At 37.4% G+C, this 16486-nt stretch overlaps 1 protein-coding gene across 10 annotated transcripts in view; it reads left to right on the top strand.

Annotated features, from left to right (window-relative positions):
- dlg1 (discs large 1) overlaps positions 1-16486 on the top strand; it is a 347088-nt gene that overhangs the window by 158770 nt on the left and 171832 nt on the right. For 3 of the 10 annotated variants that reach the window (XM_069054706.1, XM_069054711.1, XM_069054710.1), the window contains exon 1: positions 8528-8961. The exons of 4 other annotated variants lie outside the window; for them this stretch is intronic. In XM_069054706.1, the coding sequence (XP_068910807.1) occupies positions 8655-8961 (307 nt within the window). In that variant the 5' untranslated portion in view covers positions 8528-8654. Of the gene's footprint in view, positions 1-8523; positions 8962-16486 lie in introns of those variants that run through there. 3 more of the 10 variants (XM_069054705.1, XM_069054704.1, XM_069054708.1) reach the window with 3 other exon arrangements.

The raw sequence follows: 16486 nt of genomic DNA, 5'->3' as shown, positions 1-16486 counted from the left end.
AACATTTTCAGCTGTTTTCACTTCGACTGAAACGCCGACGGTGGATAAAATTCAGAAAGAAAATGCTAAATTCACAAGATTCGTTCCCTAATGGCATCAAATTTTTACCACTTCATCCTATCAGGCATCAGTCGCAGGCCTAAATGTATTATTCAGTGCTTTCGATGGACCCCGGAGTAACTATTAACTTTTTGTTGTCGAAATGTCGAGTACGTAAAAAATGTATGTCGTAAATCTAGATGAGAACCCGTTTGGTAGTCAAAAATTACTTAAAATTATAACTTAGTACACTACTCAGTTTTGTGTGAGTATAAGGCAACGTGATGAAGTGTTAACTGCGTGGTGGTGTTGGATTCTCTCATGGGCTGTGACCTTGGAAAAATCTGTATATGAAAACTGAAAACGTCGACTACCTTCAAATTCAAATACATACAAATACAGGATTATTACAATTGATTGTCCCATTGCAGTTGGCGCTGAAAACCATACAAATGTTGGATGTGCCGCCAGCCTCGCAACATGAGACAGACTAGTAGACAGATTTCCGGTAGCAAAAACTACCGTCAGTATCGCCACCTACCGGCGATACTAGTCTGACTCATGTTATGAGGCTTGCGGCACATTCAACTACGCCACCAACGCCAACTGCGATGGGACAGTCATTCATAATAATCCTGTAGACATTAACGTAACAAATGACGAAGTTTTCCGGTCGGTATGTAGCGCATTCTTGAGACCGATATTCGTCGTTTGCGCAGATATGACTCATAGCCCATGAGAAAATCCAACATCTCTACCTGGTTACATACGTCAGATGGTACTCGTCCTAGATTTTCACGAGGTTTATATTTGAGCAAAAGACAGCGCCAGCGCGGTTATTTACTAATTTACACAGTCTTAAGCACTGCCTTTTATTTTTAATGGTGCAATTAGCACAGTTCCCAGGAGTTTCTCGATATCTAAGTTTCCGCAATAATTGTCTTACGACTGTCTTGAGAGTTAGTCTTATGACGTGTCCTTGACTCTCAGATAATACCACGATAAATAGAAACATGGTGGGGCACAACTAATCTGAAGCATTACAATTTCGTATTATCTACCTACTTCCTGACGGCGTCTGAGCTATTTCCGTAACTTGTGTATTGTGGTGTTTAGGGGCTTGGTCGTAATTAAATTCAAGTGCGCTATCTGACTTTATGAATAATAATGGCAATCTTCTATGAAAGTCACGTCCGTGTGACGCTCCTGTTTGATATTCCAGACGACTTCCAGGAAGCCTTATTATGCGCGATAATGTGACTATCTTGACGTCCATCATAAATCGAGGATTGATTGCCGGAACCGAAGCTTTCGGACCTCTTCGCTCGGCTTCACAACAATTACTCGCCAGCAGAAAAATTTAGAAGATCATTCTTTTTAGTGTTTTTTTAAGAACGGAATTGATCAAATCTCACCCGTTGTACAGTACTAAAACTGCAGCCGCTGATATAACTCGAAACACGCCCCGGAGATGTCGACAAGTGCCCTAAACTCAAACCCAATTTGTCGAGATACGTGACATAAATTTCCCAAAATGTCCCCATCCAACTCACTGCAGTAGAATTTTTATTCTAATTGGCCGTTGCGGGCATTAGCTTGCCGTCTTCAATCAAGACCCGACTCTTGCTCCTAATCTCCATTAATTCCACAACAAACCAAAATCTAGGCCGGTACCGGGCACGGGATCCAGCTAACAAACCCTCAACGTAAACCGGTAAATAAACTACTGACGTATCGTTTCTCGATCTAAGGCTAATTCGAGATAATTAACCGAGAAATCAGCGCCATCCACAAAGTTGAATATCAAAAGAGCAATCGAAAATCGAATCGATAATACCATTCGAGCGTTAAATTACTCACATTGTAAAGATTTTCACTCTATAGTGGTTTGTGCCACCAACCAGTCGTTTACATTCCTTTAGAAGAAGACTGATAAAGAAGTCTCTAAACGAGATCCGTGATCGTCTATTTAAATAGAACGGTTTTTGCGACTTTGGGGAATCTTTTATCCAAAGTACTGAAGGCATTCACCGCCAGAAATAATCTTTTAATAACATTTCATGAAGATTCTGTAGGCTACAAAATGCAGACGTTGAAACTGCAATTTACATGGAAACATTAAACATATCACTCAGAAACTGTTACGTGTAAAAATCTACTAAAATTTAATTAATTACTGATAATAATTAATGCTTTATATTCAGTGGTAAAACCCATTTTACCGGATCATTGTTGCTTACAATTATAGGAAACGTCCGTAAACTTTGCCGAAATCGAAAACTTGTTTCAAGGTTACCAATAACACTGTTGCTTTAAAATTGACGTTTGTTTGACATTTCAGTGCAAAATCTGATTACCAGTGGCGTCCCATTTGACAATAAAACTGGTAAATTACTCATTCTTACAAATGTTCAATATTGCTCTTGTTTATTTTATAAATTTTCTCCATTATCCAATAATAATAGTAATAAAATACACGATTATAATTCTAATGAAGTATGATTTATTATAAAGTAGCGTTTGAAACCACAGACTGTCTACGCCAATGCATGGCACGCTTATTTGCATAGGATTCCGCTACGACATGACCGATAATTGTAGGAGTTGCCATTTGTTTCAAAACAAGATTTTGCAGGATGCAAACTTCGTGGTTTGCGGGTGACTCCTAAGAAACATCCAGTAATTCCTTCAACGGTCATCCAAGACTTCGCATTATTTATTCATCGCATCCCCTGTTGAAACTAGCGCAGCTCTAGTGCCATTCGTGTTCTTCGTTGTAATTCTTATTTTATTATTTGTTCGAGGTTGGCACGGAACCGCCCCGATAAATTCGCTAAGCCTTATTTTCATTTCGTAGACGAATATGGGAAAAAAATTCGTGCCATTAAAATAGAATCGACTGAGGGTTTCTCTTCCGTCTTAATAAATGTCATGGGGGAAAAAGCATAAAATTTCTGCAGCCGTACAAAAGCCATTACCATCAATTGTCTCAATACTAAAGGATCGATTGAAAGAGTCGCATTAAAAGAAAGGACTCTCTAGATTTCGCGATAAGCCGACAGGAAAAAGCTTGCGTGAAGAGTCGGCCGATGCCGAGTGATGGGCGGGAAATAAAAGGATAACACAAACAATTAATTGATGACAAAAGAAACGAGGGTCTGGAATGCAGTTCTGAAAATTTGCAACTGTCTCCACGAAAGGATCGAGGGGAAAAAATTCTTTCTGTAAAATTAACAAATAGGACATTACATTAACAAATTTAAAAATTTAAATTACAATGTTTTGCACTCAAACATTTATAAAATGTTATAATAATAATTGAAAGTGTGGTTAATCGCAGATTTTAAGAAATAAGTAAATTTTAAATCCAGGGTAAAGTTTGTCCAGCAAGAGATTGGTTGACATAAAAATCATTAAATGCTACGTAGAGAAAGTAATACCTAGCGCACCTAAAATTTATATACCCTTCAAGCAGTAACATTTTGCCCTGAAATTATGCTCTAATTAATGTATTCTAGTGCATTTTGTAGTGTTGGGTTAATTTAATACAATTTAAAATCTCCCAATCTCTCGCTGGACAAAGTATATCACATTTTTAACAACGGAAACACTTTGTCATATAAATCGCTTCTCATTTTCAGTTCTATTCTGATGAAAGTGGGTAACTTTTTTATTAGTTATTGATTTCTTGTAAGAACTTGATTCTTTGTGGAAGTTGGTGCACACTTCACAAACTATTATTAAGTCCAAAGCAACGATTTAGCACTTTAAAGTTGTTCCAATACAAAACTCTGATTACATAACCGCGCTATCAGTTTCGTTTATAACATCTACGGAGAATGTTTGATAAAATTTGTGCGAATTTTATAATAAAACTGTCACTCTTCATTCGGAAATCTGCATTTTTCTATCTACTCCTTCGACCTGTCGAGAAACGGGAATGAGTTTCTTTAACTCATCTCCTGACACTATATTTCATCTTATTTAAATGTTGGAAAATTCCCGAAGAAATTGGTGTGTAAAATCACTTGTGGGAAGATCTGGTATGAGGAAAATGAGATTAACCTTTCGATAATAACGTGTAAAGGTTATATTCTAGCGCTCCCACAAAATAATGATTGCAGTCTTTCTTACTACGAAAATATACTTTTGAAGAATTAACAGTTTACGACATTTGACTTTGGCATCTTACATTAACGTCCAAAGAATCATTAGGGAATGACTTCCTTCGACTTTCTTTAATTATGCTTTCTTCAGTAATGACACTTGTTGACTCATCATCGACAGGTTTGTTGCCTTTTGGAGAACGGTGGGCACAACGCTTGGAAACGTTCTACAGTATCACATGTCCCTTCTTAACTATATACATTTTAATAAATGAAGTCATAGCACACCTGATGCATGAATCATTTATGAAAGTATAATGCTTTTTTCCAACATCGATTATGAAAATGATACTTTCATCACTCAATTTAGTGAGGAAAATAAGCGTTTGCATCACTAGTGAGGAAAATGGAGAAAGTAAACTCACTACTGAGGAAATAGTTATTTGGATCACAAGTCCAGAAAATGATATTTTGCGAGTGTGAGTGATATTGCGTAGCCGAGGCGGTTTAGCCGAGGCGAAGCTACACGAGCACTCGCAAAACATTTTCTGGACGTGTAATCCACAAAATTTTTCATGCCGACAAATTTAAATCATTTTTAAAAAGTAAAAAATTTGTTTCACAAGTGGAATCGAACCCGCGACCCTCGCGTCCCTGCGCCGAAACGGAGTCCGTTCAATGCTGCCTGCCCATTCTCTCGTCAAGGTCACTTTTGTAAGTACTAGGCCGGGAATTTTACGTTCCCGGCGGATTTTGAATCATGCAAAACCGTCGATAACGGCCGGCGACATGAAAATTTATTTAACAATCTACTACCTACTTATTAATATAAAAATTTAAAACACTGTTATTTGCATTAATTGAAACTCCAGATCCGGAAAATTCAAAAAATATGGGAGTAAAATAATTATAAAGAAATTTAAAATTGAGACTTTTTCATAAACGATGTTGGAAAAAATAGTATACACAATTCGTGATCAAAGTGCGATTTTTCAACTCGCAATACTATCCTCACTCGCTGGCGCTCGAGAGTATATCATGTATTGCTCGTTGAAAAATCAGGCACTTTCATCACTTATAGTGTAATATACTATATTTGCCCTACGGGCTTTCGAATTCCTGATTACAGTTTTATCTAAAATGAAAATAACAATTCCAAAGAAGAAAAAAACATTTTTCTTTCTATCCCCCGTCTCTTTCTTTTGCCATTCTGTCCCTCCTGTTCCATATTTCTTTCATCCATCCTTTGTCTCCCCCTCTCTCTCATTTTGCTACATCCATTCCACATAGCAAATTCTGCACCTTCTTTCCTCTCCTCGCCATTACTTTCTTTCTCTTACACTTTCTCTCCCTAGGTACACCGGAATTTCCTCTGTCATACACCTCTCATACTTGTCGTATCTGGATTCTTTGATTCTCTCCCTTCTTTCTTGCTTGTCTGTGTCTTTGTACTTTTCACTCAGCTCTATATTCAGCCACCTTCCTTTTGCTCTTAATCTTTCCACTTCTTCACTGGCATACCCGTTTCTCTGCTAGGATTCCTCTCTCTCTTTTTTCTCCGTGTTTTTTTCTTTTCTCTCCAGCATTCGGTTAGTATCCTGCACTCTTCCTTTCCATCTATTCTGTCATCAAACTTCGCCGCTCTCTTTCTCGCTGTCACTCTCAGCCTATTCCTCTTGCACTCTTCCTTCACGTTTCTTTGTCCAAATATTTTTCCTGCTCTTTCTCTATCTCTTCCTGTTCCTTCCATCCCGAACTCTCTGCCCTCGCATCAATATACTTTCTAACATCATCATTCTCTTCGTGAAATCACCTCTCCACTTTCTCTCTCCTATTCCCCAAACACATCCCACTTCCTTGTTTGCTTTCCTCACTATCTCTCTGATATGTGCCTTATCCGTGGCTCTTTCATTGAATGTGTAACGCAAGTATTTGAACTCGTTTACTTGTTCTGTTTTCCTTCCTTCCCAATTCCACTCACTCTCTTCACTCTTCCTCTTTCTCTTGTTGATCACCATCATTATCGTCTTCTCAACATTCACTTCCAGCTTTTTCTTCCTCGCCTACTTTCCCAAGTTGTTCATTATTTTTTTCTTTTGGAAACGTTTCACATGTCCTCTCTTAACTAGAAAAATAATGATTTTTACAGTTTTTAGTTGTAACATACACCTATTTAAACTCTACATTTAAAATTCTTACGGTTGTTACTTATCCTTAGACACAGGTAGTCTCGTTAATCCTTTTAACTTTAAGTTTTAAACAAGGCTTCTTCTTGACTCTTTTACTAAGTTTCCACAATTTGCCATTGTGTAGGTAGTCTATTATTAAAAAAATATATACAGGGTTATTCACGAGAGGGGTACTTCTGAATTTTTATTTTGCCGCAACCAACAATACCACTGGCAGTAACTACAAAATCAAATGTGTTATTTCTTTTAAATTAAAAATCAAAGTAAGTTGGATAGATTTGTGAGAAATGTCAGATTGACAGATAACAGATGACAGATAACAGATTGACAGATTCAACAAATAAATTAAGTTAATGTAAAAGGTGTTCGGCTTTTAAATATCCGCAGCGGTGAAAGAATTCTTTCCACACTCCATAAATGGGGAGCATGTCAGTCTTTTCGTCGTTATTGTAAAAACAAATTTTTCGAATTGACAAAGATTGTTTTGCTTTAACGTCAAAGAGAGGACTAAGAGCCATCGTGGATTCAGTTATAATTATTTTCAAAATTTGAAATCAAGATATTGTTGCAATTTGTATAATCTAATTTGTATGTGTTATTATTTTCTAGTAATCATTTTTTCAATTTGAAGAACTACTGTGTGAGATCTACCGGATTTCTAAATTATAAAGGCGGCAGCTAAGGCATCTCTCTTAGTTTGGTATTAGTAATTACAGATACGAACAGTGGCTCTCAAACAGTGGAAACAGAGTTTAAACAGTTTAGTTCAGCATAATAAAAAAAGCAAATAGAAAAAAATGTCACTAAGAAAAGTTGTTCATTTAACCTAGCTGTTCACCTCAGAACAGTTTGTTACCTTAAACACCAAACACCCTGTATATAATGAAATAAATCAATAAAGGAGACAAAAGACTTTAAATATTATAATAATATTTTTTTTAAATATGTACATATTTATTTATTTTGTCAACGATAAAATATTCCAGAGATGTACTGTAGATTGAAGAAAAAGCGTCAATTTTAATTTTATGAGCTTAATTACTAAACAATCAAACGCAGTAAGCACTTGTCATGTTAGGTTTCTTCCAGTTTATTTGGGCGAATTAGTGTTGATTCCAGTCACTTATCGACCGCCACTGTCGCCGCAACGTGCCTTGTCTACACCGTTGCGGCCATGGAGGGTAAGTTTCAGAAGTGGTTCTCTAAAGGAACTTCTGGAACATTAGCGCTATCTCCATGTCATTATCTGGAGGGCAGTTGCATAATTCAGGGGCTTTATCGCTCCTGCAGCACACCGCATTGTCTCGAAATATTGCGGTAAGCGCTTTACGTATGCATTTCTATTACACATTCACTTTTCAAATCATCGTACCTGCCCCGAATTTCAAAAAGTACACGCAAAAAGGCTTCTCCCAGATATAAGACAAAGAGATTTGGAAATGTCGGCGCTTAAGCACTTAACAACTACCAAACATACAGCCTGATTCCACAGTGAACCACAAGATTAATAACGTTTTTTGTATTTGATACGATATTAAATTTTTAAAGATAATAATATCACGTCTAAGAATTTACTTCATGAATTCTGAATATTTTGCTATAGTTAAGCATTCTTTTAAGAATGCTTAAATATTGACTGACCTTTTTTTAATAAAGGATTTAATAAAGATTTAATTTGTTGTTTTCAACAACACTTCGTTTACATTCTTGTTCTCTAACAATAAAATTCATCGTTTGCTGGAATTGAAATAATGAAACTGTGAAAGTAAATTAACTTATTTTTTTGCAGCAAGAGAATATGCATTTTCTTCATTCACGATCACTTCAGTTTCGTGATTTTTTTTTCTCGAGATAAATAAATTCTTTATTTCTGTGAGAAATAACTGTTGCAAAGAAACTGCCAATAATTAAATGCTTCTCTAGTTTCGCAGCTGAGCGAGGCGTCTTCACTAATCGCTTTACGAAAATTAACGTCTGCTTTTTCACCAAAACTAACTCAATCAGTTGGTGATAGTCTGTAAGTTTCCGGTGATTTTCGTAAACCGTCTCACTCCCCGACGTATCCCACAAGCTTGTCTTAACAAACTCCGGAAGGGTTCAATATCGACGAGCTGGTGCGATATTTCCGGCAAATTACGCCGATAACAGAGACTTTTCTTTAGGCATCAGTGATGGGCGGACACGCCTGAAAGCCGTTATCCACGAAGGAGCAACCGCATCGACGCGACTCCCGAACCGACAATACCGTGCGGTAATTATGTCGAGGAGACGGGGGCGGCGTTGACGTCCCCCGTCTCATAACCGGGTAACAGGCGAGGGTATGTGTGTGAAAGACAGGACGGAAATAGTACGAGGACCCGGGTATGACCAGGTTTGTGCCATGAGGCGGCCAACCGCCGGCATGGCTCTCTTCGGCATGGTGTGGTTGCTGCGCGTGCGCTCCGAAATGAAGCGCTGTGCTAAATGCCGACGCCAGGAGATCGTCCACACTGAGGAGCGGGCTTCCGCATCCACCTTCTTCACCATAGATGCTCCCTCGGCGATGCCGTCGACTGGGACCGCAAGTCCGGGACCTCTAGCCCCCACTACCTATTGCGAAGTTCACGGTTACAGCCTCCCGAAAGAAGGTAAACTAAACTTTGCGCTTCAAGTGTCCAACGCGGGGAATTTATAGGACGAGTTGGTTAGTTTAATGTAAACTAGTATCCTGCAACCGGAGCAGTCACTTTTTCCTAGAACTGCAAATTTATTCCGTTTAAAGAGCTTCAGCAAATTGAACTTTGTTTTACCAACTAGATTTTTTTTTAATCTCATTTGCAGAAGTTAGCTTAAAGCTTCAACAGGATTTCCATTTAACTTGTGGAAAACTGAATATATTTTATCTAGCCTTCAGGGAAATTGCGCTACAAACTGTTAAATCCTTGCAGTCATTATGTTTATGAATACAATCCTAGGAAGCTCTATACTCTATACTTCGTTAAATTAAAAATATTATTTCCTTAGTTCTCGCAGTGGATTCGTAGTTACATCATTCCTTTAGAGTGAGTACAGGCAATTTTGAAAATAAAACATGAATATACAGGATCACTATGATTTATGAATGATTGTAGTAGAAGCAAGCCATGCCCATGTTATGAAATTTTTGCCGCTCTATACAAACATAACTCTAATGTGACGTCAGTAGTGTCAAATGCGTGAACGGTGTGTATTCACTTATTCACATAATTTTGCTCATTTTCATATGGAGCGGCAATCATAAATTTTACATTCAGTTTTCACGCCAACTTGGACTACAATCATTTATATATAAGTATTTAAGTTTGACAGGTAACCAAATATGTAGGTACTTAATTACTTTTTCAAAATATGGATCAAAAGAAGTTAAATCTTAATTGTATTCTAAAATAAATAAACAGTAAATTAAAACAACAAGAGTTACAGTGTAACATTTTTATTTAACGTAATACATAATATTTACAAAATGGCGGCGCAAAGTCGCCATCCACTTAGATTGATCAAACTGCGGGTACATTAGAAGCACAGTCAGGCGATGTCAGCAACCGAGAATTTTCAATCCACTAGAGCATCTAAAGTAGGTTTATGTGAAGTAGACAATTTCGCATTGTACGATTTTTGCGAGAACCGTTTTTTTATCTTTGACCATTGGCTGTTTTCGGAGAAAACTGGAGGATTTATGGCGACTTATTCAAGATTTATTTGGTGGTTTTGAGTTGTTTGTCCGTCTCATCCGAGGGATAGGCCTTCGTCTTTCCGGAAAATCTAAATGCATAACGTCGGCGCAGTCGAGCGCAACATGTTCCGAATCCAAGTTTGCAACCGCAAAGCCATAAGGAATAGAAAGAAAAATACAGTTAGTCGATAAAAGTGTTCAACTTTGTTGGAAACAACAAGAGTTAGTCGCACAGTCCAAACCCCAACATGGCTTTCCGCTAAATTGATAGAAAATATAATACCGCATACTTGTTACGTTTTACGAGTTTTTCCTTCTGATCAACAGACCTCGATATTGAATTTCGTAAACAAGCAAGTCATTCTTGAAAAGTTTAATTCAAGCGAGGAAATGATTTTCCTCTTGCTGAAGATATTTTATGACTTTGGAAAAAATTCAAGGGTGCTGTCCACAGTGCTTGATCACTCTTGCATGTACTGTTTATTTACTGCTTACCTTAACGAGAAGAAACGTTTTCAGAAATCTGTGAAATAATCGTTCACTGATGTGACAAGTTATGGAAGTTTTGCACATTCACAGTGAAAAGTTATCTCTGTTGGCGGCCGAGGTTGGCCAAATTTCTGTGTTCGTTCAGAATCAAATCTCATTTAGGAAAGAATCAATTTTCATTTAAAGTTGGTCGGGTCTGTATTCCTAGGGATATTTACACTGCTATCGAAGATTGAAATCGCAAATGGCTACGAACGATGCGAAATAGAAGTAAAAAAGGCGCACATCCGAAATTGGTCGCGGTAGCCTATTCAGTCAGACTTCGTGCACTAATTCTGTTAGTTCGAATTGAAATGGCATCGATTAAGAGAATTTGATCTAGACCAGACTGATTAAGCCGTGCGTAGTTAAATCATCCAAACGAATCTGGTGCTAAATGTGTTCAGAAATCCAAAAACCAATCAAACTTCTTCGACGCAAATAACGTTCACAACCATAAAGTGAAACAAAGTGGAAGTTATCGATGACGAAGGGAGCGGTTGCACAGCTCGGGCGCCAATAAAACAAAGTTGAGTTTTGACCTAAATGACGAAGTTATAGTCTAACACAACATACCGAATGGCCCCATCAATGTTAGTGTAACGCTGTTTCATCGAACGGAATTCAAAACGATCACATTTCAATTTTCAACGATTGTTTGCGAGGGCTTGTGCTAAAAACAATTTACGCTCCTTAAGTATGGGCGTCGATTTAAATGGTTACAGTTGAAGTTTGGAATTAACAAACTGGAGAACAAGCATCGTGCTAATTAAAGCTACTGTTCTATCAGTGGGAACCAATTACACAGTCTGTATAAGAATGAACTCGGTAAGTCCAATTTAAAGGCGTATACAGCTTTGTGTAATTAAAATTAATTAGACACTTGCAATTAGCTTGGAATTATTGCTCCAGTAAAATGCAACCCGCCGATGTGAAATTATTATCATGTGATTCTACTTAACTGCTCTTGAAATTTTCGCAATTAGCGCAAAAACTTGCTAAATCCAGGATAAATAAGTGATCATTACCTACAGGAGATTTGGTCTTTTGTTGGCATAACCAGCAAAGTAACGTCACCCCGAAGATAATATATTCATGAGCCACGTGATGGAAAAGCACTTAAACAGGGAACCTCGATTGAGACACAAGTGTACGGTATTAAGATACCATCATGCTTTAAACAAGATTGCATTTTAACTCGAGTAAAAGAAAGGCTTTTAGAGTGATGAAGTGGCAAAAATGCTCGAAAGGAGATCAACTCCGATACGTATGGATTAGTTTGGACATTTTTAATGCTAAGATTAAGGTGCGAATGGAACAAGGTTGAGTGAAAACATTTTCTCGCACAGAATACAGAATACAGTGCCTTCAAATAAATTCGGAATTAGAGTAGGCTGTGTCTATTAACGGTTGGTAGACTGTTTAGCACTGACAGTTGTCACGACCGGAATAAACATGTGTACTGTGCTGTCCAAGGTCACTGCTGTGCTGTATTTAAAAATTGCATGTTGCCCACTTCATAATTAAATCACAGTCTACTCTAATTGTATTGTAAAAACGTTTTAGATATGGATTGTCAAACTCAAGGTCGCCTAGTTACTTTTCCTGGTAGTGCCAACTTAACGACAAGTCCCCAGTCCACATCTATAACGTTCCGACTATACGCGGTTGATGAGACACCTGTTTGAAATTAAAATGCAATTTGCCAATTCTTGCAAAAGTTTCTGCCTCGCTGATAAAATGTCGACGTCTCGTTGACAGTTTATCGTACCACATAAATTCTTACAAGTTTTCGCCAATATCTGAAAAGTGGAAGAGTTTACTTTAAGTGAAGCAATAGCAGTGTAACGATCAGCTGGAACCGACTCAAACGTTCACTATGTAGGTTGATCAGTTGAGTAAGAAATACATTTTGAAGTAATGGCGATTTTATTTCACCGCTGCGAGAGGGCATTGTTTTTTATGGACGTTTCTAACGAGGGTTTTGCAAATTCGGGTCATTAAAAAGACAGCTTTTTTTTCTTCAGCATTATGTATTTTTTACTTTACGACTTGTGTGTCGTTGCTACACAAAAAAAATTTAGGGTCGCAATCAACCATGAAAGTTTAGTGCGTGTACTCGACTAGGCAGAAAAGACAATGGGTTTGAATAACAGATGACAAAATAAAGGAAACCGTATTTTCACCAACGTGTATGAACACACAGCAGAGTATTTGTATTTTAACTTGCTCTTTTAAAATGAACGTTCAAATATTGAAAGATCGAATTTCGAAGTTCAAGAACAATTGGTGCTTTCGTGCAGATCGAATGGACGATAAATTTTTACTTCAGGCTCTCAGAACAATCCACAATTGCGCTGCGGAATCGAGACCGAATACGGTCTTTGTTCTTCCATATTACAGACACATATTACTTTTAAAGTCACGTTATTTAGTGAAATTTTTATTTCGATTAGAATGGATGGAAGTTCTTCCATTTTTTATTTTTGATGTTCCGCATAACGGAACAAGTCACGCTATCTTCATGAGGGTGAAATATTGGTACTCTTTTAATCGAATTTTACTGAACCAAGTAGATTTTATTCGTTCTGTGAAATATAAAGTGCATTTTTGATTTTTGCGAAGATGAAATACACATTTATTAAACGGAAACATAAATCAAGTGTTGATAACGCAACTGAGATTCATTCATCTGTTACTTGCATTTCAAAGATGGAAGGTAAATAATGAATTGATAATGCTAAAGTGTAACTTCATTGCCATGGTATCTGACGAACTGACGAGCGGCAGATAAAGTAAACTAGCACTCACTTCGTTCGGCAGCCAAACTACAGCCTCAGTACGTGAAACTTCATTTTTCGTCCTAATAACATAATATAGTATTTTATACTTAACGGTGAAAAATAGAAGATAATCTAATAAAATGGCAGACTTGACACAAAAACACTTGTTTGAGCGCAATAAACAAACTCGCAGACTACTCGATCCTTGTAGATAGCAAACCATAAACTTGAAAATAACAGTAGAAACTAAAATCCCGTTGTCATGTTGTTATTGCGTCTGGTAAATGTCTCCAAATATCTCAGTCGTATTCATTTTTCGTTCTTTATCGCCTCAGGTATATTTAAACATTTTCTTGTGTTGATGCCGCGACGTGACGCTCGACTTTCGTCGATATGACAAAAGAAAACGAACGAGCTAACGAGTTCTAAAAACAAGAACAACAACAAGAACAATAACTAAAAAACAAGCAGAAAGTGGATTTGGCGAAAAATCCGTGATTCTGAAAATGATAAATCGTCTACTCATCCAGGAAAACAGTCGGAGTTGGCGTCGTTATTAAAATAGAGAAGGAGGCAGCGGGTGTGAAGAGATGCGCGAAATATCTTAATAAAACCCTTTTCGGTGTCGACGGGGGTTGCTATAAAACCGTTTCAATCACATATTACCGGCCACTTGACAGGAAATTAAAAGTCGAGAGACGTCAGTGCGCATCTCTGTCACTTATCATTATCGGGATGAAGATGGCGCCGCTCGAAGACGTGTTTACTAAGCGAAAATTGGAAAACTGGATCGAATGGATTCGGAAGTCGTAAGTTTGTTGGCAAAATCGCGATCTCATTGATGACGGCTTTGCCGCTCGCGGAAGAGATTTAATTTGGATTGAGTACTTAGGTAATGTTCGAGAGGCTGAAATTCTCTGCACCAATTAATTTCCATAATTATTCTTAGTTAATTTGAAATAACTTTACTTGACTGGTGGTTCTTGTGTGGGAATTTATTACAAGAATACCACCTATCAAATCGCTAACCAGACTGTCAGTGTGCGGTTTTAGTTATGGCATTTGAAACTTGTGGACGTAGCTGATGTCTAATGAATTCGTTACAACTTCAGGAACACATCTTACGTATCATTCTTATTAGGTATTTACAAAGCTCCCATTAAATCGGAAGCTTTTGCAGAAAATTTGCGATTTTAGGAAAATAGCTTCGATGCTAATATCGAGGTAAAAGAATTATTTTAATGCGTTAATAAGTCCTTTCGTTTTACTTTGCCTGATTATGTTTCCTTTTTCTGATGTTTCCCTGCCGCTCACTAAGTTTCCGCCAGATGTCGTCGATCCATCTCGTTAATGACGTTCCAACACTTCTTCAGTCTACATAAGGTTTTCGCTTCGTTAAACTCCTGGACCATATGTTACTCTTTTATACATGTTAGATTTAAAGGTGGCGTTTTCGCAGACTTGAAATATACCACATAAATAAGATTTCACGCTGTACTTTAACAACAAATGTTCTTCATTCGTCAAACTCAAATTTTATTTATTTTTGACTTTGTTTCTACCAGTTACACGATTCTTTTTAAATCGATTATTTTTGACTATCGTTAAGTTAATAGTTGTTCGTGTATCAAGGCTAAAAAGTGCATCTTTTTAGTCCAAGTCTGGGCGCAGCCGAGGAGAAAGGCACTTTTTGACAGAGGTGCACATTAACTTTTTAGGCGACCGCACGAACTACAAAGCAAAAGACATAATTGGAAAAATTACAAATTTATTTTGTATCTACTTTTTTCTGCGATGTCCAACGGCATATTAGACATTTATTCATCACTTTAGCTGTTGTATTAAACATTTCTTCATCACTTTCGCTGTTGCCATCGATTATATGAACGTTTTCTTATTTTATTGTGCACAAAATAAGCATCAGAAATAAACGATACAACACTTTTTCTGGCAAATAAAATACTTCGGTTAAATTAACTGTCAAATATTCATCTGTTTTCAGTCGGTTTACTCGATTTTGCCGGTTTCGTTGTTAACTTAGCAAATAGACCAACAAATGGCGCAACGATCAGCGTCCGAAAAAGTGCGTACGAAAAAGTGCGTCCGAAAAAGAGTTACTTTTCGTCCGCTTGGGAGTACGTAAGGTGCCTAAAAAATATGCTGAATGCGTTTCGAACGAAGTTCACTACCATTACAGTGTCTGGGGTTTGCGGTGGTGTATTTGGAAACTGAAATTTGTCAGACACTACAGGTGCTTCGCTATTAGATTATGACCTGACTAATCGTGTCAAAAGCATTTGAGAGGAGATTATTACGCGAAAATTGGCTGCATGACAACGAGACGTGCCATTCTAAATGCAAATATGTAAAATTTAATACAATACACCTTTGTTTCATACCGACCGTCTCAACACCCGTCTAAAGCAGAAACAATGCAAATTGTATTACATTATGTGCAAATTTAATTTAGTCGTTTCGTTGTTGTGTCGTCGAGGAGGGTGTAATTTTAAACAATTCGGACGCACCGGCACGCATTAAATACGAATCTTCTGAATGACGATTTAATGTCATTTAACCGTCGAATGAACGAGAAGAGATTCGAACAAGATGCTGCCACTCAACTGCGAAAATCAATTCGTTTATTACGAAAATATCATATTTAATGTGGTTTTTATTCGGTGCGCTGTGAGTTGTTGATTTACATTTGAGAGAGACGATTTCACGATGGAAACGTCTCGATTTGTTGTTTATTCCGTTTCCACTCCACAGTTCTGTATAAATTACTTCTCTATCACTTCGCGACTTGGCCAGTTTTTCTGTTCCATTTTTACGAATTTAGTAGGATATCGTTCAGGAACTGCCAAGAAAAAGAACGATTTGCGTTTTTCCTGTTTTGTTGCGACTTCACTACTTCGCTTAATTGAGTGAAGGGACGAGAGCCAACATCTAAAGAAAATTTTATTTATGTGTCACCGTAGAATTTTGCAGAACAAAACTTTGTGCAACTGCTAGTTCCCATTTTAACAAATTGAAAAACCTTTACGGTCTAGTTTCCTTTGATTCAGAGAACGTTTACTGCTAAATATTTTGTATGCTGAACTTTGTTGACCATGTTTCCCTCACAGCCTTCGTTAGTGGTTTCACTGTGGC

This window comes from Tenebrio molitor, chromosome 7 (assembly GCF_963966145.1).
Source record: "Tenebrio molitor chromosome 7, icTenMoli1.1, whole genome shotgun sequence".
In the NCBI taxonomy this organism is placed as follows: Eukaryota; Metazoa; Arthropoda; class Insecta; order Coleoptera; family Tenebrionidae; genus Tenebrio; species Tenebrio molitor.
This window is presented reverse-complemented; position numbering and strand designations above follow the sequence as displayed.